Source organism: Rattus norvegicus, chromosome X (assembly GCF_021556685.1).
Source record: "Rattus norvegicus strain SHRSP/BbbUtx chromosome X, alternate assembly SHRSP_T2T, whole genome shotgun sequence".
Lineage (NCBI taxonomy): Eukaryota > Metazoa > Chordata > Mammalia > Rodentia > Muridae > Rattus > Rattus norvegicus.
The window spans coordinates 26,691,148-26,713,968 of record NC_141554.1 but is presented as its reverse complement, the minus strand read 5'-3'; the positions used below and the strand labels follow the sequence as shown (position 1 = coordinate 26,713,968).

At 39.9% G+C, this 22,821-nt stretch overlaps 2 protein-coding genes across 12 annotated transcripts in view; one reads left to right on the top strand and one right to left on the bottom strand.

The window, feature by feature from the left end:
* Positions 1–19,953, bottom strand: part of Pfkfb1 (6-phosphofructo-2-kinase/fructose-2,6-biphosphatase 1) — a 53,666-nt gene extending 33,713 nt beyond the window's left edge. For 2 of the 8 annotated variants that reach the window (XM_087599100.1, XM_087599101.1), the window contains exons 1-3: positions 19,773–19,943; positions 19,161–19,260; positions 18,187–18,318 (exon numbers count right to left, since the gene is read on the bottom strand). In XM_087599100.1, coding sequence (XP_087455226.1) covers positions 18,187–18,277 — 91 coding nt within the window. In that variant the 5' untranslated portion in view covers positions 18,278–18,318; positions 19,161–19,260; positions 19,773–19,943. 8 annotated transcript variants of the gene reach the window in all.
* Positions 19,954–20,043: 90 nt separating this feature from the next.
* The window catches only part of Apex2 (apurinic/apyrimidinic endodeoxyribonuclease 2), a 96,770-nt gene continuing 93,992 nt past the window's right edge, over positions 20,044–22,821 (top strand). For 3 of the 4 annotated variants that reach the window (XR_015646346.1, XR_015646345.1, XR_015646347.1), the window contains exons 1-4: positions 20,044–20,261; positions 21,034–21,117; positions 21,930–22,110; positions 22,627–22,773. Coding sequence is in view for 1 of the 4 variants with exons in the window: in NM_001079892.1 (NP_001073361.1) it covers positions 20,108–20,261; positions 21,034–21,117; positions 21,930–22,110; positions 22,627–22,773 (566 nt within the window). In the remaining 3 variants the exon portion in view is untranslated. 4 annotated transcript variants of the gene reach the window in all.

The window sequence follows — 22,821 nt, the reverse complement described above, 5'->3', positions numbered from 1 at the left end:
TGTGTCAGCTCACGACTACCTGTGATTCCAGTCTCACAGAATCCATGGCCTCTGCTGACCTTCACGTGCACACATACATGCAACAAAGTACTTAGACCCATACAATTTTTAAAGAAATCTTTTTTAAAAAAAAGATAAAATAGCAGTGAAATGTATCTTTAAGAGATACAAGAAAGATGGCACACACCTTTAATCCCATCACTCAGGAGGCAGAAGCAGTCAGATCTCTGAGTTTGAGGCCAACTTGGTCTACAGGGCAAGTTCCATGACACTCAAGAGTTACACAGAGAAACCCTGTCTCAAAAATCTAGAGGCAGGGAGTGGACGGTTTACAGGGAGCATCACAAAGAATAAGAATCAAGGACAAACAAAAAGGCTGAAGAGAGAGAAACTATCAGAAACAGACTTAGCTGAATGCTAAAGCTGGAATTATGAGACTAAAGATTTAAGCTAGCTATGAGGATTCTGTTAAATGCTTTATTTGAAAACGTAGTACACAGGATGAGACAGCTATCTACCACTCCTTTTACTAAAAGCATAATTTCTGACAGCCATCTAAATATCTGTGCTTATATCCACAGTTAAGTACAGTTCTCTCCCTTCAGAAAGGAAACTTCTTTTTGCAAATATGGAGACCATTACAGAAAACCATAACCAATCAAAATGCAGAGTTATGGAGCCAAATGAATACACCTACAAAATAACTCTTTTACCTGAGGCTCAGGAAACACTGAGGGAAAAGTAAGAGCCGTAGGATCAGGGAGTTTGCAGTGAGGCTGTGTCTCCTAGGAATGTCAGGAGCTCCACCCAGGATGCCTCACCAACATGACTGAATAAACCTGAGCTGAACAAAGATTACGCCAATAAACATGCCTAAGAACACAGTTAATGACTATAAGGCCTCAATCCTACACAAAGAACTACATACAGGCACCTAAGGAATGCTGAGAGCAAGGGCAATATAGTCTGCTCAAATGAAGAGTACATCAATTACATATGAGTAAAATTATACAGACTGAGAAGGTTGCATTGAGAAACACACACACACACACACACACACACACACACACACACACAAGAAGAGGCAATGAGTTTAAAGGAGAGTAGGAGTGGTATATGGGAGGATTCAAAGGTAGGAGAAGAAGGAAGAAATTATGTAACTATAATATCAAAAGTAAAAGGAAATTACAAAACTATGGGACCATAATAAGGAGTAGAATAATGTATAGGCAGGTTACTGTGTCTTCATTAGAGCCCATCAACCACACCACAGGAGGCCCTGAGTACTGCACATGGTTGAAGCACAAGTAAAAGTCCTTGAAACAGCCTTCAGGCATTCCGTACAGAGGGAATGAATAAACCCCCTTTTAAAATCCATGAAGACACAAACAGTGGAAGGAAATGAATAAAACCCTTCAAAATATGAAAGTGGAAATTTAATAAATTAAGAAAATCCAAACTGAGGGAATCCTGTAGATGTAAATGTTGGATATTCAAACTGGAACCATACAGGCAAGGTTCACCAACAGAATATAACAGATGGAAGTGAGAATCTAAGGCATTGAAGACCTGACAGAAGAAATAAATACATGGGTCAAAAATGTTATATCTTAAATTATCCTGGCACAAAACATCCAGGAAATCTGAGACACTATTAAAAGACCAAATCTAAGAATAGTAGGGATAGAAGAAGGAGAAGAAACTCAACTCAAGGTCACGAAAAATATTTTCAACAAAATCATAGACCTAAAGAAGCAGATGACTATCAAGGTACAAGAAGCATACAGAACACCAAATAGACTGGGTCAGAAAAGAAAGTCCCCATGCCATATAATAATCAAAACATTAAAAGTACAAAGAAATAATATTAAAAGCTGTAAGGAAAAAAGTCCAAGTAACATATAAAGGCAGACCTACTAGAATAACTCCCAAACTGTCAATAGGGATGCTAAAAGCCAAAGGGCCTAGACAGACATGGTATAGACTCTAAAAGACTAAAGTTGCCATTCCATACTATTATGCCCAACAAAACCTTCAATCACCACAAAAGGAGAAAATAAGACATTTCATGAAAAACAAATTTAAGCAATATCTATCTCACTTCTAGTCCTACAGAAGAGGCTAGAAGTTAAACTCCATCAAAAAAAAAGTAACCACATATAAGAAAAAACAAAGGGAATAAAAAATAACCCAGACCTGGGCTGGAGAGATGGCTCAGTGGTTAAGAGTACTGACTGCTCTTCCAGAGGTCCTGAGTTCAATTCCCAGCAAGCACATGGTGGCTCACAACCATCTGTAATGAGATCTGATGCCCTCTTCTGGTGTGCATGAAGACAGCTACAGTGTACTCATATAAATGCATTAAATAAATAAAAATAAAATACTCGATAAAATACTTGCAAACTGCTTGATTTTATTCCTAGTACTCAGGAGACAGAGGCAGGTGGATCTGTGAGTTTGCGTCTAGCCTGGTCTATAAGAGCGAGTTCCAGGACAGACAGACAGACAGAACTACACATAGAAAGCCTGTCTCAAAACTCCCAAATATCACAGGGTATTGCCAAAGCTATTGGTTACTCTCTATAACCTGACATGACATACTTATGTCATTGAACATTGACAACTAGCAGCTTCACCCCTGCTGACGAGCTTTCATGGTATTAGGCGGTACTTTGCCATGATCAGAGGAGGAAAGTAATTATCAGTTATTACCCAACTTCAAATCTGCGACCTGTAACAGAGACCTGTCTGCAAGATATATCGCCACAATTGTTGCACAAACATTATTGGAATAGCAAACCACTTTTTGATTTGATTTAAGGCCCACTCCATTACATGGACTATATGACATTACTAAAGTATCCAAGAACCTAAGACTAGATAGGCCATAGGCCTAGTGGAAAACCTAATACTATTATTTTACTAAAGGTACATAGCCCTAAAATAAGTCCAAATGATATACTGCTATGCCCATGGAGCAGATCATCACTTAGTCCTAATAAGAGAAGCTTCACTTTGCAGTAGATGGAAATTAACACAGACTCACAAGTAGATCATATACGGAGAGTGAGAAACTTTGGGACACTTAGTTCTAAATGGAATATCTTCATTAAACCTCTACCCTCAAGCCTCATATGTGCACATGCTTTTTTGGTTTTGTTTGTTTCTGTCTCATTAGTTTTCTTTTTCATTTGTCTGTTTATATTTTGGGTGTTTGTTGTTATTGGTTTTTCCTGGCTTTTTTTGAGACAGACCATGAAGTTGGGAGTGCAGGTAATTGGGGGGGGGGATATGATCAACATATATTGCATGAAATATTTTTAAAGTAAAACTAAATATTAAAGATTGGAAGCTGGAGCAATACCGTATCAATAGTTAAGGATGCTAGATGCTCTTGTATGCAGCAAGGTTCAGTTCTCAGCACCTACCTGGCAGTTCAGCCTTTGTAACTCCAGGTCCAGGGGATCTAGCATCCTCTGGGCTCTGCAGGCAGTGCACGCACATAGTCTTTAGTTTTTGCCTGTTTGCAATGTCTGTGCACTACAGTGTATGACTTCATGTCCGGTGCTTTTAGAGGCCAGAGTAGGTGTTAGATCCTCAGCTTGGACTCACAATGGTGAGCTGCAGAGTGGGCTCTGGACTTCTGAACCTTGAGACTCTGGAAGAGCAGTCAGTGATCTTAACCACTGAGACATTTCTCTAGCCCCCTTTTAAATTAACTAATTAAGTAATTATTTTGTTTTATTGGGATAGGTTTTTCTATGTGACCCTTGCTGTCCTGGAATTTTCTCTGAAGACCAGGTTGACCTTTAACTCAGAGATCTGCTTGCCTCTGCCTCCAGGCAACACAGGAAATGTACACACACTACATATATGCAAGCAAAATACTCATAAACATGAATAAAAATAAATTTAAAACATTTTAAAATAGGTTAAACACTTTTACTCTTTTATTCTAGTTTTTGGAAGTGTAATATAGGGTTAGGAATATAATTCGGTAGTAGAGCCTAGTAGCTTCAAAGTCCATGTTTAATTGTATATATTGCAAAATAAATGTTAAAATAAAAATATGTAGTAATTATGATATATACTCCTCTTACAGTGTAACACTACATTAGAACTTATCCATACCTAAAAATAATTCCCATAAAGCAACCTTAAACTATCACTCTTTCCCTTTCCTTCCTCAGTCCCTGACAACAACTCTTCTACTATCAATATCTATAGAAGCCATTTTTAAGATTCAGAACGAAATCATGTGGCCCTTGTCCTTCTGGAATGTTTAATTTCTGGTATCCTTTTAATACAGGCAAATTTTATTTAAAATTATTGTTGGTGTTTTGAGACAGGGTCTCTCTCCATATCCTCGACTGTCTTAGAACTTACTATTATAGACCAGGCTGACTTCAATCTCACAAAGATTTACTGTCACCCCCTCACAAATGCTGGGGTTAATGGCATGTATCACCATGCCTGGAATATTCAAATTTTAAATGGTTAAATATAATAAGAAAAGGCAGAGAAATTAAAAAAAAACCAAATATATGTGAATAGGAAATGAATATATATGTGTGTGTGTATATATATATATATATATATATATATTTAGCATGTACATATGGAAGAAAGAATGGACGAAAGAAATATTTGAAGACATAATGGAGAAAAGTGAACTATAAGTGAACTACACTATGAATAGGAAATAGTAAAAAAAAATATAATGAAATGAAAATACGTCATAAGATAGGTTCTTTTCTTGTTTCTGAAATGCTATTGGGAGGCAAGGTCTTCTGGGAGATCTCTAGGTGAAGCAAAGCACATAAGGTAGTTTGAATAATAGTTCTCATGTGACCCATTTGGGTGTTTTGTAAATAAATTGTGAATGTCTTCTCAATCTTGCTGGTTCTCTCTTGCTTTCCACTTGGTTCATTAAAAGCCGGTTGTCATATTGGTAACTTAGATAGGGGCAACAACTGAAGGGACTAGATGCCCAAAGCTAGTAGGATACTTCAATAATGATTTTGCACTGGAGTGAGAAGGCCCCATAGGAACCTCTGGATATCTTTGAAGTGGAACTAAAAAAGATCATGTTGAGTGAGACAAGTTAGACCAAGAAAGACTAACATCATATCCATGGTCCCAAGTTCCAAATCATCATATAGGATTATATAACCTGGAGTAAATGCAGAAACCAGGAAAGTAAGAATAGACCACTGCAAGGGTAGGGGAGCAATAGAGAGGATAATAGCAGGGTTCAAGTGATCTGATTGGAAAAATAAGAAAAATGGGGAGAGGGTGCTCTCATTAGGGAGTGAGAAGGATAGAAGAAGGTAGAATAAGAGTAAGGATGACTTAAGAGTCGTAATGAATCATACTATTAAATACCTAAAAATGCCTACAGTACACATAAGTTGGTGTATAAACATACATACATAGTTTAAATGAACATTTCCATCTTTAATGACAGTGTTCCCTCCAAGACCCAAAGACCACCTAACAAAACCCCAAATAGCAGGCATGAGAAGCCCTCTTTTAAATTATTAATTAAGATTGTCCAAAATATTCCCCAAACATTATAGGCTATTGGTATTGGGCCCCAGAGGTGGACAGTAAGTTGCTGTTGCTAAAAAAGCCATGAACTTCAGATAAAGTACCCAGAGGCACCTGAGCTGGAACTGACCTGAATGCTTCTTTCCTGAGGACTAGATTTTATGGTATTAGAGGGATTGTAGAAACCAACAATCTTTCTCAGCTATGATGTCTATGAACCACAACAACAATCAGCATGGCATAATAACCCTAACAGTACAGTAGTGACATTTATACCTTGGCGGTAACCAACAACTCTCTCATTGGACATAAGAGCCACACAAGAGTTGAAAAGCAGGCCTTTCACTAGAAGCCCAGCCAACTACTCAGAGCTAGTGAAGCCATAGAGCTTGGAAGAGAACCTCTAACTGTCACTTCATTAAACTAGCATCATCCCTAAGTACATTCTAAATATTTGTCATTATGCCCAGATAAGTATAATTTTCACCCCTCATCAAGGAAACAAAATTATAACCAATCAAAATGTAGAGCTGTGGAGCACAGTCTCAGCAGATAACATCTACAGTACTGATCCCACACCTAAGGCTCAGTGCTCTTTGAGGAGGTGGGGAGGTATTGTAAAAGATAAAGGAATAGTTTTCTGTGAGATTTTGTCTTTTAGGAAAGACAAGAGGTATGCCATAAAGTCTTACCAACATGACAGCTTAAACATGACCTGAACAAGGAAGGGCAGCAGTATATTTGCCATCATGGATACAGGGAAGTCCATAAGCCCTCAACCCCACACAAACAACTCCAGGCAACTTAGAAATTCTGAGAGTGGTAACAAAAATGTCTTCCCCAGAAAAGATCAGACCAATTGGCTGTCCAATGGCAAAAGGTCTGGCCTGAAAGTATATACAGAAGTAACAGTATACAGACTGAGCAGGTTGTATTAATATATCTAGGAATATATATGTATATACATACACACATATGCATGTAACAATAACTAATGAGAAAAGGGGCCATGAATTTCAAAGAGAGCAAATATATGGAAGGATTTGAAGAGAGGAAAGGGAAGGAGGAAATGATGTGATTACAGTCTCAAAAAATAAAATATTTTTAAAATGAAGCAAGGAAAAAATAAAGCGAAATTAAGTAAACCAATTCCACTTATTCTTTTTTTTTTCTTTTTCTTTTTTTTCCGGAGCTGAGGACCGAACCCAGGGCCTTGTGCTTGCTAGGCAAGCGCTCTACCACTGAGCTAAATCCCCAACCCCCAATTCCACTTATACTGCCATAAAATTAAATAGATGGACATAAGAATGTACTTTGAAAATTACAAAGAAGTTAAGAGCAGCCTAAGTAAATTAAACTTACAAACCCAAGAGTGCATATTGGTAAGATGGCCACACTCCCAGGCTGATGTACAGATTGAATCCAGCCCCTTTGCAGAAAGAGACCAATCCATTCCAAAAATACATATAAAAATGCAAAAGATGTAAAGTAGCCAAAATAATTTTGAAGATCAAAATTGAAAGAGTCATGTTTTAAAGTTTCAAGATTTACCATATGCAAACTTTACTATATGTTAAAGTATAGTAATGAAGACTGTAACTAATGGGGGCTCAGTATAATTAAAAACCCAGAAATAAATCCTTTAGTTTATAGTCAACTGAATTTAATTAATGGTGTCAAAGTGATTCAGTGTGGAAAGAAGTCTTTACGATAAATGCAGTTGGAATGACTTAATGTTCACATGTAAAGACAAAATGAAGTTATGTTACTGTTTCATACCATATGACAAAATTATTTCAAAATGGATCACAGAGCAACAAATAAATAGGAACCAAAATTACAAAACTCCTAAAGTAAAACCTAGGCACAGATCGTTGCAGCATTGAATTAGACAAAGTTTCTTTAAAACAATACATAAATGACTAGCAAGAAAAGACTATTACAGGCTGGAGAGATGGCTTAGTGGTTAAGAGCACTCACTGCTCTTCCAGAGGTCCTGAGTTCAAATCCCAGCAACCACATGGTGGCTCCCAACCACCTGTAATGAGATTTGATTCCCTCTTGTGTCTGAAGACAGTGACAACTACTTGTACAACTACTCATACAACTAAAATAAATAAATAATAACTAAAATAAATAAATCTTTAAAAAAAGAAAAGACTATTACAAACAAGACTGACCTAAAAATATGCTATGTAGCCAAGGCTACGCTCAAATGTGTTTTCCTTCTACTTCTGTACTGTTCAAAACTAAAAATGTTTGTATTTTAAAGGACACTGTAGAAGACAGGCATAGTGGAATAAACCTGTCAACACAGCACTAGGAAGGTAGAGACAGGAGGATCAGGAATTCAAAGTCAGCTTGAACTATATGGCTAATTTTAAAAAGAAAGAAAGAAAGAAAGAAAGAAAGAAAGAAAGAAAGAAAGAAAGAAAGAAAGAAAGAAAGAAAGAAAGAAAGAAAGAGAGAGAAAGAAAGAAGGAAAGAAAGAAAGAAAGAAAGAAAGAAAGAAAGAAAGAAAGAAAGAAAGAAAGAAAAGACAAGATACTATAAAAGAAGTGAAGGCAAACATGGGGATTCACATCTTTTATACTAATACTACAAAGGCTGAAGCAGAAGGATCCTGAGTTCAAGGACAGATTAGACTTCTTAGCAAGATCCTATCTCAAACAGTGAAAAAAAACCCTGACAGGTAGAGAAGCAGCTCAGCTGGTAAAGTATTTGCCTAGCATGATGAAACTCTAGCATTGCATCCCTAGTACCATATCAATTGTGTATTGTGGCTCATATTTGTCATCTTAATATAAATTAGGAGATAGAGGCAGGTAAATAAGAAGCTCAAGGTCAACCTTGGCTAGCTCAAAGCCAGTCTCCCATAATACTCTGTCCCAAAACGGGGGGGGGGTGGAGAGGAAGGAAAGAAAGAGGGAGGGGAGGAAGGAGTGAATGAATGGAGGAAGGAAGTAGGGAAGAAGGAAAAAAGGAAGAAAGGAAGGGGAAAATTAAAAAGAAACCCACAGATTTATAAAAGTAAATTGTGTAAATCATAATTTTTAGAGGTTTATTATCTTATGTCAGAGAGTATCAGTCGCTGTCTTCAGACAAACCAGAAGAAGTCATCAGATCCTACTACAGATGGTTGTGAGCCACCATGTGTTTGCTGGGAATTGAACTCAGGACCACATGGTGGTTCACCACCATCTGTGATAGGATCTGATACCCTCTTCTGGTGTGTCTGAAGACAGCTACAGTGTACTCACATACATAAAATAAAAATCTTTTTTAAAAAAGGGAAGAAAATTTATGTCCACATAAAAGCTTATACATGAATATTCATGACAGTATTTATTATTCACAGTAGTCAAAGGTAAAAACAAGCAAAATAACAATCACCTTATGAATATATGTATAGAAAGTGGTATGTTCATATAAGACAATATTTGGCTATAAAAAGGTACAAACATTCGGCAACAAACATTAACCTTGAATTATGCAAACAAACCAGACTAAAGGCCACATTACTTTCCCTTGCTATGGAATGTTTCAAATAACTAACCCATTGAAATGGAGAGTAGATTAGTAGCAGCAAGGGGTAGAGGGAAGGGTGGAATGAGATGGTACTCTAAAGGGTATAAAGTTTCTTTTTCTTACAATGAATTTTGAAAGTAGAGAGAATGACTTTAAATGTTCCCAACACAAATAAATGATAAATGTCTGAGTTAATGAATAGATTAGTTACCTAATCTAATCATTCATACTGTATACATAAATTAAAATATCATTAAAATATGTAGTTATGAATCAATTAAATCTTATAATATTTTTATTCTTTCAGAATTTCATACATGTATACAATACATTTTAGTCATATTCAGTCCCCAATCCTCCCAGATCACTCCAATTTTCATATGCATATTAGTGGAGTTAGGGATGATGGATGTACAACCATATGAATATGTTCAAAATAGTTTTCTTGTACACTTCAAGATGGTGAATTTTATATTATATGAGTTGTTTCTCTATTTAAAACAATTTACTGTGTGTGATGGCACACGTCTTGAATTCCAGCACTTGGGAGGGAGAAGCAGGTGGATATCTGTAAGTTCAAGACTAGCCTGGTCTACATAGCAGGCTCCAGGACATTCAGGGCTACATAATAGACTGTCTCATATAAAACAAAAGAAAACAAACTTTAAAAAAGAAAATTTATTGGGCAAATACTGAATTTAGTAAACTGAGTATAGACATATTAATATCAAAGAAAATTGGGATTGTAGTGTAATTTGATAATAACCAACTTTTGATATTATCGAAGATATAGCAGTTCTAAATTTATTTGTAACAAGGTGGCGAAACTAGCAAAATATTAGGATACTTTAACACATTTTCCACAACAATTGGCAACCCAAACTCCAGCAGAATATTGGAACACTTCAGTCAAACTAACAAAGCTTAAGATAAATGCTACACATAATTAACATAAAATATACCCTCTTTTCAAGTAGCCAGAGAACAGTCACCAAATGCTCCATCAAGCAGATTTCAAGGACCTGGGATCATACAGTTTGTTTTCTGCAGGAATGGAATTTGAGTGGACATAGCAATGACACTGACCTATCTAAACAGAAGCTGGTTCAAGGGCTGGCACTTACTCCAAGGGGAGTCCTGCTGCTCCGAGCATTAACCTCTTAGCTGCTCCACACGGCAATCCACGGGGGCCTAGTGTCCTGGAGTACAGACTGAAGCCATGATGACAACTGGGCAACTTGGTGAGTGACAGATTATGTAAGTCTATGGTAAGGTCTGTTTCTCGAATGGTCTGGGAAGATTTATGCATACACAGAACACAGGCCCTGTTTACTAGGTCAACTGTAGATCAGAAAAGGAGAAAGCTTGAAAATAATCTAACTCCATTACTTAAAAAATATTCAATGAAAACAAGCTATGAATAGCCACTAGAAAGATAATTAAGCAAAAATAAAGACAGGATGGGAACAAACAAAAAAAATGAAGCTTAAAAAAGGAGGCTCATTTTTCTTTTTTTAGAAAACCAAAAAACGGATAAACTGTTCACAATATTTGTCAAGGGAATAAAACAGAGGTACAAGTGAACAATGTTGTTAGAGAGTGTATTGTGTGAAAAAGTTGTTTTTTCAATAAAAAATAAAAAAATAAGTCTTAGAAAAAGAACATATAACAAGACAACAAAGGTTTTTAGAGGCACATACAAACTTTACATCAACTTGAAAACTTGTGAAATAAAAAATTCCCAGAAAATCTTAACTTACTAAGTCTAAGTACAAGTAGCAAACAAACAAACAAAAAAAATCCATAACTTTCAGAGAAACTGTAACAGTTAAATGGTTTCAAAGCCACACTAGGACTAGACTGTTTGATCTGAAAGTTCTGCCAAATATTTGAGGAACAGATAGTTCTGGGACAAACTTTGTCAGAGATGGAATGAAAGAAAATAGTTCTCACCTCATTGCATGATGTTAGTATAACCTTGACATCAAAACCAGAGAAGGACAACATGAGAATATTAAGTCTCCTGAAGAAAATACTCAACAACAGAACAAAATTTTAGTGAACTAAATCTAAAGTACTTTTATGCCCCAGGACTGCAAGATTAGCTCATAAAAAGGAAAACACATGTAGCACAAAAAAAAAGTTAAAATTAAAAAGAATCGTGCTGTATAGAAATAGATTTAGAAAAAATATCCTATACATTCGTTTCAACACCAATTCACTTTTTAAAAACTATGCCAAATTATAAATTAAAAAAACCCTTCCTTACTCTCTTAAGAGATAGCTGCAAAAAAAGCCTTCATTTAATTACACAATGATCTAACTTAAAAAAGTATCTTTAAAATTATGATCAACTTATGAATACACACTATTAATAAACTTTTAACATTGTACTGTATGTGTGTGGATACACCTGCAAGCATAAGTGTATGTGCGTGCATGTGGATGCAGTCGTGTGTGGATGTCTGTGTGTGCATGTTCTAGAAGTGAGATATCTTAGCAGCATATTAATATAAGAAAAAAGATATTTAAGAATCATAAGGATAAAGATTTCTGGAAAACATAAAAGCTGCAGTTTGCACAGAAATTACCAAAACTAATAAGAAAGTTTACTAGGTTTATCAAATACAAATACCCTATACAAAACCAATTTACACACACACACACACACACACACACACACACACACACACACACACACACACACACACACAGCATCAAACTACTATAAAACAATTTTCTACAAAAGTAATGCTTATAGTAACAATTTAGTTATTCCCTAAGGAGTATCTTGGGTACACAGAATGATGGTAAAAGTAAAAGCAGCCAATAGCATCTGTGCTGGGCCAGGATCAGGACTTGATGCTGGGTGTGATATTGAATAAAGGGCAGGTAACCATGCTTTTGTTTACTAAGTACATACAATGGGATGGTCATTTTTCTGAGCACATTACCTGCTTCGGTGTATCTAATCTTTTCAACAGTACTGCTAGCAACATCAGTTTACAGGTGAGGGAACAGAAGCAAAACAAGGCTCGTCTCAGTTTACAAAGACAGGAGGTGGGGCTCAAAGCTACGCAGTTTTACATCTGGTCAGTATTACTCTTATGTACAATTAAGGAATGTGGAGCTCAGATTTTAAATAAACACATATTTTTTTTCTGTTCTGTGGAATGGCAGTTGTTCTTGTATTGCTTTTGAGGTAGAGCCTTACTGTATAGCCCTGCTGGTTGAGAACCTCCTGTGAAGCTAAGACCGGCTCTCAAACTTAGCAAGTCCTTCTGAATCTGCCTCCTGAGTATTGGTCATAGTCAGCTCCATCCTGTATCTTCTATGTGACTGCAAACTCATGAATGTATATTGCCCCTCCGACTTGGAAGGCAGATTTCTCAAGAATATAAGGGTTTTTACTCTGGAAGACCTATGCATACAGAACCTCATTCTATCTCATCCAAACTCCAATATCTCCAGAATTGCTGATGGAGAAAACAATGGAGAACCGATTTCTGGATTTTATCCTCCACTCTGCTTCTTCTATACACATCCTTCATCCTATGTACTAATCTAATATTAGGAAGTATTGCTCCACAAATGCCTTAGGCCTACCCCTCCTTTAACATTAAGAGTCGGGCCACTTCCTCAGCTGCTGCTCAAGCTATCCGAGAGTCCTGCAGTCCACAGATGTCTTATCTCTAGCCCCCTTCTGGTTTCTCCAGCTGGGCTGCAAACACCTTGTCGAGTGATTATCCCTGCTTATCTATGAGACATTGTTCGGTTTCAAAGCCTATTTACAAGCTTTGCTTACTTTGCCTCTGCTCCTCCTTAAAATTTCAAAGGCCTGAGCTTTAAAATAAAGACATCAGGTCTAATTAGGATGTTAAGCTCCAACTGAACACCAGATCAGTCTTTGTGATACTGTCTGTCCCCTCGACTCCTCAGAACAGCAAGACTGTCTCTGAATGTCAAGGCCAAGTACGCAGTTGTCCCCAGCTGGGGCAGGTACAGTTATTTTTAAGAGGATGGTGGAAGAGGAAGGGCAATGCTGAGCAGTGACACGGTACTGGTGTGGACTAAGCACCTAGCCTCCGAGAAACCACGCCAGGAACTATCACCTTCTTTCACCCTGGCATAAATTAAACAAGACCTGTTTCCAGAGCTTTCATAAGAGAAGCTAAAATAAAATACTCTCGGGTAACACTACACTAGAACGCTCGCATTCCAGACAAGAAGCATTCCGACCGTTTCTCAAATAAAGGGAGACAGCCCTTAGGTCAGGGGTCCCTGTAGTTTGGGTTCTTTTTATCTAAGCCTCATCGTTGTCTTTTCTACCTGCCTTTCTCTTACTTCCTTACCCTTCTCATATTAGCCTCTTGTTATACTCTAGCAATTTCATCCAAATGATCTTCTATTCCAACTTCTTTGTGAGGGTAGGAGTGGATGGGGAACACCACTTGTTCTTCTAGACCCACCCATCACCACCACCCACAAATGACAACCCTCACTTACAGCCCCTTCGCCGTTGCAGCACGCTGCTACTGCTGCTGTGTGGAATCCAGATCTTCTGTAACCTGGTTTGAGTGAGTTCTCCCATCTCTCGAGACATCTTAGGCGTTGCAGCTAATGACACCACTGCCCACAAGGTATTGGACCTCACTTCCTATCTTCCTAGCTGTCTTGTCTGTTGCTGTAGTCACAGCAGCAGGTGGGCAGGGCTGAGTCAGGGGGATGTACTGGGCTTCGGAGCCTCTCACAGATTATCTCCAGCTCCCTCTTTTTCTTCTGCTCCCAGATGTACAAGTGGGGATGTGGGTGCTGAGAGCCAGAGGCTGAGCAGAAGTCAGCAGAGGCCTCTGAACTCCAAGGGCTATGTACATAGAAGATAAGTTGGAGCCCAGCAAGGAAGGCAGCCAGCAAGACAGCCCAGGTCTGGCCAGTTACTTCTCGCCAATGAAGGCAGGACTAGTAGAGTATGCAAATAAAAGACCAAAGATCATGTGCTTACATCCTGTGTTGTGTGCATGACAAAGGTGATGGAGATAGGTCTGAGCTTTGAAATTGATTTCAAAGCAGGCCTAATTAGAACATTAAGCTCCAACTCAGAAACAGAGGTTCATTACAAGCCCCCCCCCCCACAACAAAACCACAAACATAATGTTCCTAATGAAAATGCAATGTTTTGAGCTAGCAATTAAAGGCCCAAACTGGAAGTAGACTTTCACTACCTCACCACTCACCCTATTCAACAAGGCACTGTAAAACTGTCTTTCCCTAGAGTTTGTTCCCTGCCTCTCTACCGGACCTCTCCCTCTTAAAATGAGCTGTCCTGGGCACTTCAAAGAGATTGGCACTATCTGATCACCTTTATACTCTCTCCAGCCAAGGTTAAATAAATCAGAGTAAATCTGACACCTTAGGAATGAGAGTGAGGGCAGCCATTGCTGGGCAGAGAGCCGATAAGTAAGGGTCGCTCACATGGCTGCCAATGCTGAAATGACCCAGCACTAAAGGCATCAGAATCTAATTCAAACCCGTGCTAAAACTCTTCAAGCCAAAGTGTTGGGATGGGATCTTAGGAGAGGTGGAAACCACACTGAGGAGACTATGGGGAATAAGAGGTAATGGCATCTATTTAAATAGCACAAATCCACAGGCAGAGATATCTCATCCAGATGTCTCCCTTTCACTTGTCCCCACTCTTATTGCCATTCCCCCAGTTATTTTCAGACTTTTATCTGTAGAATTCATGCAACTGCATGGCTTGCCTGGAAGATGTCCAAGTGCCCTTTTACTTCATTCTTTGTAACCTTCCCACCCCCAGCAAAGCTCCAGTGATTGGGTATTAGGAGGCTCAACTTTCTTCCACTGAGCTGGACTATGCAAGGGCAATCTCTCGGGAAAAGAAATCTCCAGTCCCTGCCCTCAAATGCTCCCAGCTTTACTTTGCCTTTTAAGACACTTCCTAAAATATCTTCTCAGAACCTTAGTCTATACAAGGGTTAGATTCACTGCAGTTGCTGAGCATATAAGACTTTCAACGTCAAGGCCTACCTATCTCAAGGAGCCTACTGAGGCAATGGATCACAGCAGTTAAGAACAATAACAATGGGATTAGGAACCATACTGTCTGGGTGGACTCTCACTTCTGCCCATTGCTAGATATAAGGATAGTAGGGTCCATTCCCTCAATGTTAGCGAAGAGTCAATATATTGATACACATGAAGAAACCTGGGGAAGCTGAATACATATGATTCAAACTGTTGTTTCCTTTGGGCAGTAATTGATTCATCTTTTTCCCTCCAAGTAATCTGCAAGGTCTAGCACGTTATTGTGACACGGGATTAACATTTATACTGTAAAGACTTCTTGAGTGTCAATTAGAAAGGTAAACTCCTTCCTAGGTTTCTGTTAACTTAAGTCTGGCAAAAAACATCAAATGCTACATGCTCTCACCTACTGGACAAACCTAAAAGAGATTGGTGAGAAACTGAGTATAGACTAGTGGGCAAAGGAGAGGGAGAAAAGAGAGAACAAACAGGATGGATTCTGGGAAACAGGAGGAATAACTTCTGATGTTCAAGAGCACATCTGGATAACTATGGTTCACAACAGATAATTGGATACTTCAATATAGCTGGTGGAAAGGAGAAATGATAGATATTTGAGGTGATACATAAAGCTATTAACCATTGTACATTATATACATGCACTGTACCACACAAGTATAAACAATTATGTATCAATTTAAAGTAAAAAATACAATATAATGAGTTTTTTCCAGATTAGCAGATAACTCCTAGAGTCTCAGAAAGAGACTTTGCAAGACATGAGTCTCTTAATCCTAGTAAGTCACATAATTAGTGGAAGTCTGTTTTAATGATCTTACCGTAACTTTGTATGTTTTCCAGTGCGCACAAAGTAACATTTTCTTTATCTTATTTGTTTCTTTGAAACTTCCCCAGTAATAGCACAGGGAAATGGGCCTGAGGAGGGGATGGCTTGTCTAAGGTAATCTAGCCAACAACATGAACATGTCTTTTATGTTTACAATTTTGTCCTTACAACACTGCCAAGAATCAAGAAGATAATTTTAGTAGCAAGAAATCTGAGCTAGGTAGCTAGAAGGCCTCTGACAAGGTCTGAATGGGTAAACTCAGGGTCCAGGTTTGACACCCTAATTTAACCCTGCCTAGAACTAACTATGAAATTGTTCACTACCGTTAGCAATTCTGAACTCAGAAACACCAAAAAACAAGCCTTAGAGAAATGACTCAGACTAGCATTCAAACTTCTTCTAAATCAAGTCCTAAGCCACCTATCAGTCTTCTACCCCCCAGGACTCCCCCATGTTTAACCACACTGGCTGATTACAGGACCCTCGAACACAGCGTTTTCCTGCTTTTAGGCTCTTCCTCAGCCTGAAGTATCTTTTATTCTCACTGAACTCTGTCTTAGTTAAGACCAGTTTTAGTGTTCATCTTCTCTGAAAGTCAGTATTATAGCCTTGAGAGAAGCTTAGCTTTCAGTTCTCATATTGCCACATGAGCCGGGGTTCCTCTGGTCTGGTACCTAAGTAGATTGTGGGCTCCTTGAAGATGGGACCCGGATCCCTGTGACCTGCTGACTGTTCATCTTGGGCTCTGATATGGAGGACACTTGTTCAGTGATCATGTTCACAATCTACATCTCTCTGCTGCAGAAGAGATAAACATGGTGACAAGAAATCCCAGTTCACCATGGTAGATATTATGACAGCTTTCAGGGAAATGGACAGGGGAGAGCTGGTTTTTCTGAGGTAAAGAGCAACATCCAAAAAAAAAAAAAAAAAAACCTTAAAACTTTAGGATGGCACAGAATAAAATGATAAAATTCTAAGACGTTTTAATGTATTGGTTATAGACACAGGGTTTACTCAGCTTCATACTCAGGGCTAAAGGCTGAACCATAAAGTAGAACTATCTCTAGGGAAGAAACTATGCAGTATGATGTTCGGCCATAGAGCCTGCTCCCACCTCCATGTACAATGTGGTGAGGAAGCTCATTTTATCAAGATAGGATGGGCAATAAAGTCATAAATGGGGTCTCCTTATTGGTAAGTCTTGAAATGTGTGGTTGTGAATATATTTGTTATAGGCTAGAAGGCTGACGGATAATCACATGATTACAGGCTAGATTCATGTATGAATATATATCAGGACTTCTGGGACAGCAGCCTAGAATCCCTTTGTTCTCAGTGACTGCTCTGGCCCCATTATGCCACTATTTTCAGACTCCTGTCTGCTCCACAAAGCTCACTGCATTCTTATCTAGGACGAGTCAGTTAGGAAGGAGAGCACATAGAGGGCTGTGGGTGGTACTACCTGTGGACGCCACATAAAAGCCAAGAACATGAATGTCACACACACACACACACACACACACACACACACACACACACACAGCATGAAAGCCCTGAAGCAAAAGAACTCTGGATTCTGCCTATTACACATTCTGGATCATCAGGCCAGTCCTCTGTGGGAAGGAGGCTAGGGGCTTTAATTTCTGTTTTACTAAGGTATCCATTGACACCCAGAGAAACTAAAGAATGTGTCAAAGTTTCACAGCAAATCAACTCAACTTTATACACTAGAGGAGAGGTCAGAGATGCACTCTCTATTGTGCATTTAATTTAAAAAATTACATACACTACATAGGTGGAAGCTAGGCTGGGAGGGTTACACAATCATGGCCACTCCAGGCTACATAGAAAGTTTCAGGCTCCCATGGGAAGCACAGTTAAATTCATTTTCCAAAACTAAATAAAACAAAAATTGGAATTTCAAAGATAGTAGGGGTCTGACCTTTAGAGAGGGTCCTAAAAAGTCAAGTACAAATGAATTTTAAAATACTGACAATAGGGAGGGGGCAACATTTGGAATATTAATAAAATAATTAAAAAAATAAAATATTGGCAGTTGAATTAGGTATTCATATTATCATTCCCCAACCCTCCCATCCCCTTTAATAAAGCTAAATCAGAATCCTATGCAGAAAAAATCTTCCAAGAAGCCAGAAAGAAGGATTTTTGACCTGTAAAAAGACCTGTCTGTTTTTCCTTTAGGCTCACCTACCTGTTCTCTTAGAGGCTTTTTCTTCCATCGCTAATTTTCCAATGGCTCTCTTGCATTTACAGACCCCCAAAGCAGGTCCGGTGGGTGGCATCAAATAGAAAACTCGGAGACATCCGTTGGTTCCTGGGAAGGCTGAGGAAGCGCCCTTGTTAAGGGGTGTGTGCAGTGTTGAAATATTAGCTGCTGTACTTGCCAAAGAAGTTCCTGAGCCACCCAGAGCCTTTTCTCTTCAGTCCAACCATGTGTTCACCTTGCCCCAAAGGTCAGTACTAATATTAACAAGCCACTGGAGAATGGAGAAATTAAAACCAGCTATTGAGGTGAGCAAAAGCTGGATTTCCTTGGGACAAAGGTTTCTGTCTGCCTTTAGTACAGCATTGGCAAAATCCCTTGCTTGAAAGCAATCTGGAAACATGAAGAAAAACGTTCATTTCCCTTGTCCTAATTAACCCACTCCTGGGACTCGATCTTTAGTCAGTAACTCCCAATGCATGGAAAAGCTCAAGGCACAGACTTTTAATTACATAGATGTTTTTCTAATGTCAATAGCTAGTGACCTTTAAGTCCTCTGAGGGTAGAGGAGCAACCCACTGAAGATCATGGCTTAAAGGCTGTGAGATTCTGAGGGTGTGTGTATTCGAGTGGGAATAACTCTGTAGCAATTTTCAGTGAAAAAACCTTACGATGCAAAGTTATAGTTTTCCTGGAAATTGGGCATTTCCTGTTAAAAAAAATAAGTCAAGAACTCATCGCTACTGGCCTGCTGCTTCATCCATCTGCTAAATATTTATTCCGTTATCATATAAGCTGGGTCCAAGATGGCCACTGCATTCAGGCTGTTAGCGGTCTAGTGACAATGGAAATCAATGGGAGCTGTTCACTGTGGTAAATGTTGCACTAGAATGGATCGTAAAGTGCAGTGGTGCCCACGGGAAAAGACACAGAGTTGTGTGGACAGAAAATCAATCGTTTACCTGATTAAGAAGGGCTTAAATCTTGGCTCTATAACTTCTGTGAGGCTGAGACGAATTTATTCAACTTCTACTTAGCTTCAGTGCCTCTTCCTGGTTTATCCTAAGAATGAAAGGACAAAGCGTAGACAGGATAGGGAAAAGATACTGCTCCGGAGCTTAAATGTTCTAGGCCTCGATTTTGCTCATCTGAGAAATGGAGCCAAATGCAAGTCTGACTCACGCTTTGAAAGTCAAGACAAATATGGCTCTACAGGGAGGATTTGAGGTAGTCTCCTTCCTCCAGACTCCATTAAAACGGAGGCTAGCTAAGTAAATTCTTAACTGCTCCATCTTTCAACTGAGAAAGTTCCCCAAAGGACTCCAGGGGCAGAAGCCCCTCACAGCCACCGCCAGGGGCCGCTCACTTAAGCCGGAGTTCTGTCTGGATCCGAGTAGGGCGTTGGCTGAGCTTGTTTCCCCAGAGGCCTGCCCCTTGACAAAGGACAAAACCCCATTGTAAGTAACCTGGCACACCAGGGGGACTTTTGTGGTAGAGAAAAGCAGTCAGATTCTGGCGTCCAGGCTAGCGTGCGGCCAGAAGAGAAGGAGCCCAACCAGAGATGCGCCTCTCACCAGTTACTCTTCCCAAGTTTTGGACTGGGTCTTGCTATGTAGCCCAGGCTGGCCTTGAATTCATTACTGACCCTGCCTCAGCTTCCTGAGTAATGGGCTTACAGGCTTGAATGACCAAGCCCGATTTTCCTACAGCCTCCACCTCAGCTCCGTCTCCCGCCTAAGCGAACTGAACTCGAAGCCCCGCCCTGCGTGCGTCCTGCCGTCGGAGTGGGCGGAGGGGACGGTGAGAACGCGGTGGAAACGCGAGAGGAAGGCGGGGAACCAGCTCACTTCCGGGCGGCAATGCCTTTGCCCGCCTAAGCTTCCTTTGGGAATCGGTATAGTTTACTAAAATGCTGCGTGTGGTAAGCTGGAACATCAATGGGATCCGGAGTCCCCTGCAAGGGCTTGCGGGCCAGGAACCGAGCAACAGTCCCACGGCCTTGCGACGCGTTTTGGACGAGCTGGATGCTGATATTGTCTGTCTCCAGGAGACCAAAGTAACCAGTGAGCACTCGAGAATCCAGGATCTCTGTCATGTTTTCCTTTTGCTGCTAACGTTTGCTCCGTCTCATTTTGCTTTTCCGTTTTCCCATACTTAGAATCCTGCCCTTATACCCATATGAAAAGCCCGATACTTTCCCTCCTAAACACCCCCACCCCAGTTAGAGCCCCCATTTCCCACTCCTGGCCTGCTTACACAGATTCCTACTCTTTCTATAGCCCCAACTCGGTGTCTTGAATTTTCTCTTTTCATGCTCCTAAACCAAACCCCTCAGTTTTCCATCCCTGCCCCCACCTCAGTCCTTAATTTCCACCTAATCTTTGCCTTCAACTCAGACTCTAATTTCTCCTTCCCATATCCCCAATTCCTCTTTTCTCTCCACCTCAGAGCCCTAGATTCATTCCTCTTTGATGTCTTACCCCAAATTTAGACATAATTTCTTCTCCCATAATTCCCAGCTCCTATTCCCTAATTCCCTCTTCCACTTCCCACCCTCACTTCAGGTCCCCAGTCACCACTGCCAGCATTCTGTCTATCCTATCATGTATACCCCAAGACTTAGTTAGCTCTGGTTTGCCCTCCTCAGCTTTCTTATCTAATTTGAATATCATTTTCCTTCCTTATTTTTTTATCTCTCTAGCTCTTGTCAATATAAACACTGCTCCCAACCCCCAATTATAGCTCTGATATATGCTAGCCTATATCTGCAATTCCAGTCTTTCATGGGTCCACAGTGCTAATTTACCTCTGACTTTATTTTACATTTTTTTTCAGGAGATGTACTGACAGAGCCTCTGGCTATTGTTGAGGGTTATAACTCCTATTTCAGCTTCAGCCGCAGCCGTAGTGGCTATTCTGGTAAATGAGGTCTTCTGGGGTATTTGTGTTAGCATTGGTGATGGAGAAAAGGAGTGTTTTGGTATTTAATAAGAAGGTAAGGGGTTGGGGATTTGGCTCAGTGGTAGAGCACTTGCCTAGCAAGCGCAAGGCCCTGGGTTCGGTCCCCAGCTCCGAAAAAAAGAAAAGAAAAAAAAAAAAAGAAGGTAATATATTTTGATTTTTCATTTCCAAAGCAGATGCTGCATAATATTAGGTTATATGAAACCTCATATTTATGCACCAACATTTCCTTTCAGCCCTCAGAAGTACAGTAATATGGTTAATCGTATGAGCACTAGAGCTTAGCTGCCAGGGTTCGAGTCCTGACTCCCATCCTGGCTCTGTTTTCTGGCAAGTTACTTTACCTTTGTGTTTCAGGTTTTTCACCGAGAAAATGAGGATAATGGTTAGTTTCTAGGCTCTCACAAGGGTTTAGACATAGTCTTGAATGTGTTAATAATAATATTATTAATAATAATAATAGCTAATATGTCATCAGCATTTGCTATGTATCTGTACAATACATTATTATTGTTCTTGTAAAATACAACATTTATTCTGTGGGATTTCTTTAGAGGAAACTGAGGCCTCAGGGTATGCTTTAGATGCTTCAGACTCTACTGAGCCATATATGCCCCCTTGGGTTAGGATTGCTCATACATTTTTGAAACAGTTCAGTTTGACAGTAATAACCAGAGCTGTTCCTTGTGTGGACACAGTTGGAATGGAATAGACTGTACAGTAATATATTGGCTGCTGATCTCGTTCAGAATGCCCTTGTCTGTCCCCAGGTGTGGCTACCTTTTGTAAGGACAGTGCTACCCCAGTAGCTGCTGAAGAAGGTCTGAGTGGTGTGTTTGCTACCCTAAATGGGGATATTGGTTGCTATGGAAACACGGACGAGTTCACGCAAGAAGAACTCCGGGTTCTGGATAGTGAGGGCCGGGCCTTCCTTACACAGCACAAGATCCGGTAATAGTCCATATCCTCCTACTATAGGCCATCAGTGGTTCTAGTCTTTGCATCCAGAATATAAGGTCCATTTTATAGGGATGCAATCACTATAGAAAAGTTCCCAAACTTGTCTTCCTGGATTTTAGTCCTGGCTGGACTGAGTGATCTTTGAAAATTCATGCTTTCCTCTGAGCCTTGTGTTCCCCTTTCTACAGAGGGAGACTGGCCTGGGAGTATAGCCTTTTAATTACCTAGGCTCCTCAAAAAATAGCTTAGCCAGCACAGAACCCATCACCCTACGTTCGTTTCTTTCTGGGTATCTTACAGTCATGAATGGCAGCATTATCACCTGGGTACTATGCCCCGCTTACCTTATCCAGAGTTTATCTCCCTAAGAGTTGCTCATTTATTTCTCCCAATTCCCTTTTCTTTCATCCCGTGGTTTTTCATCCCATTAACTAGAAGCTGCATGGTGGGTGGCTGTGAACAGGAGTCTTGAAACTGACCTCTTTTGTGGGGCTCTTTTCTCCCCAGCACATTGGAAGGGAAGGAGAAGACCTTGACTCTGATCAATGTGTACTGCCCTCACGCGGATCCTGGGAAGCCTGAGCGGCTGACCTTTAAGATGCGCTTCTATCGCCTGCTGCAGATCCGAGCAGAAGCACTCCTGGCAGCTGGCAGGTATCTTGTCAATCTAAGCAGCCAGGTTTGGTTGAACACATCTTGGTG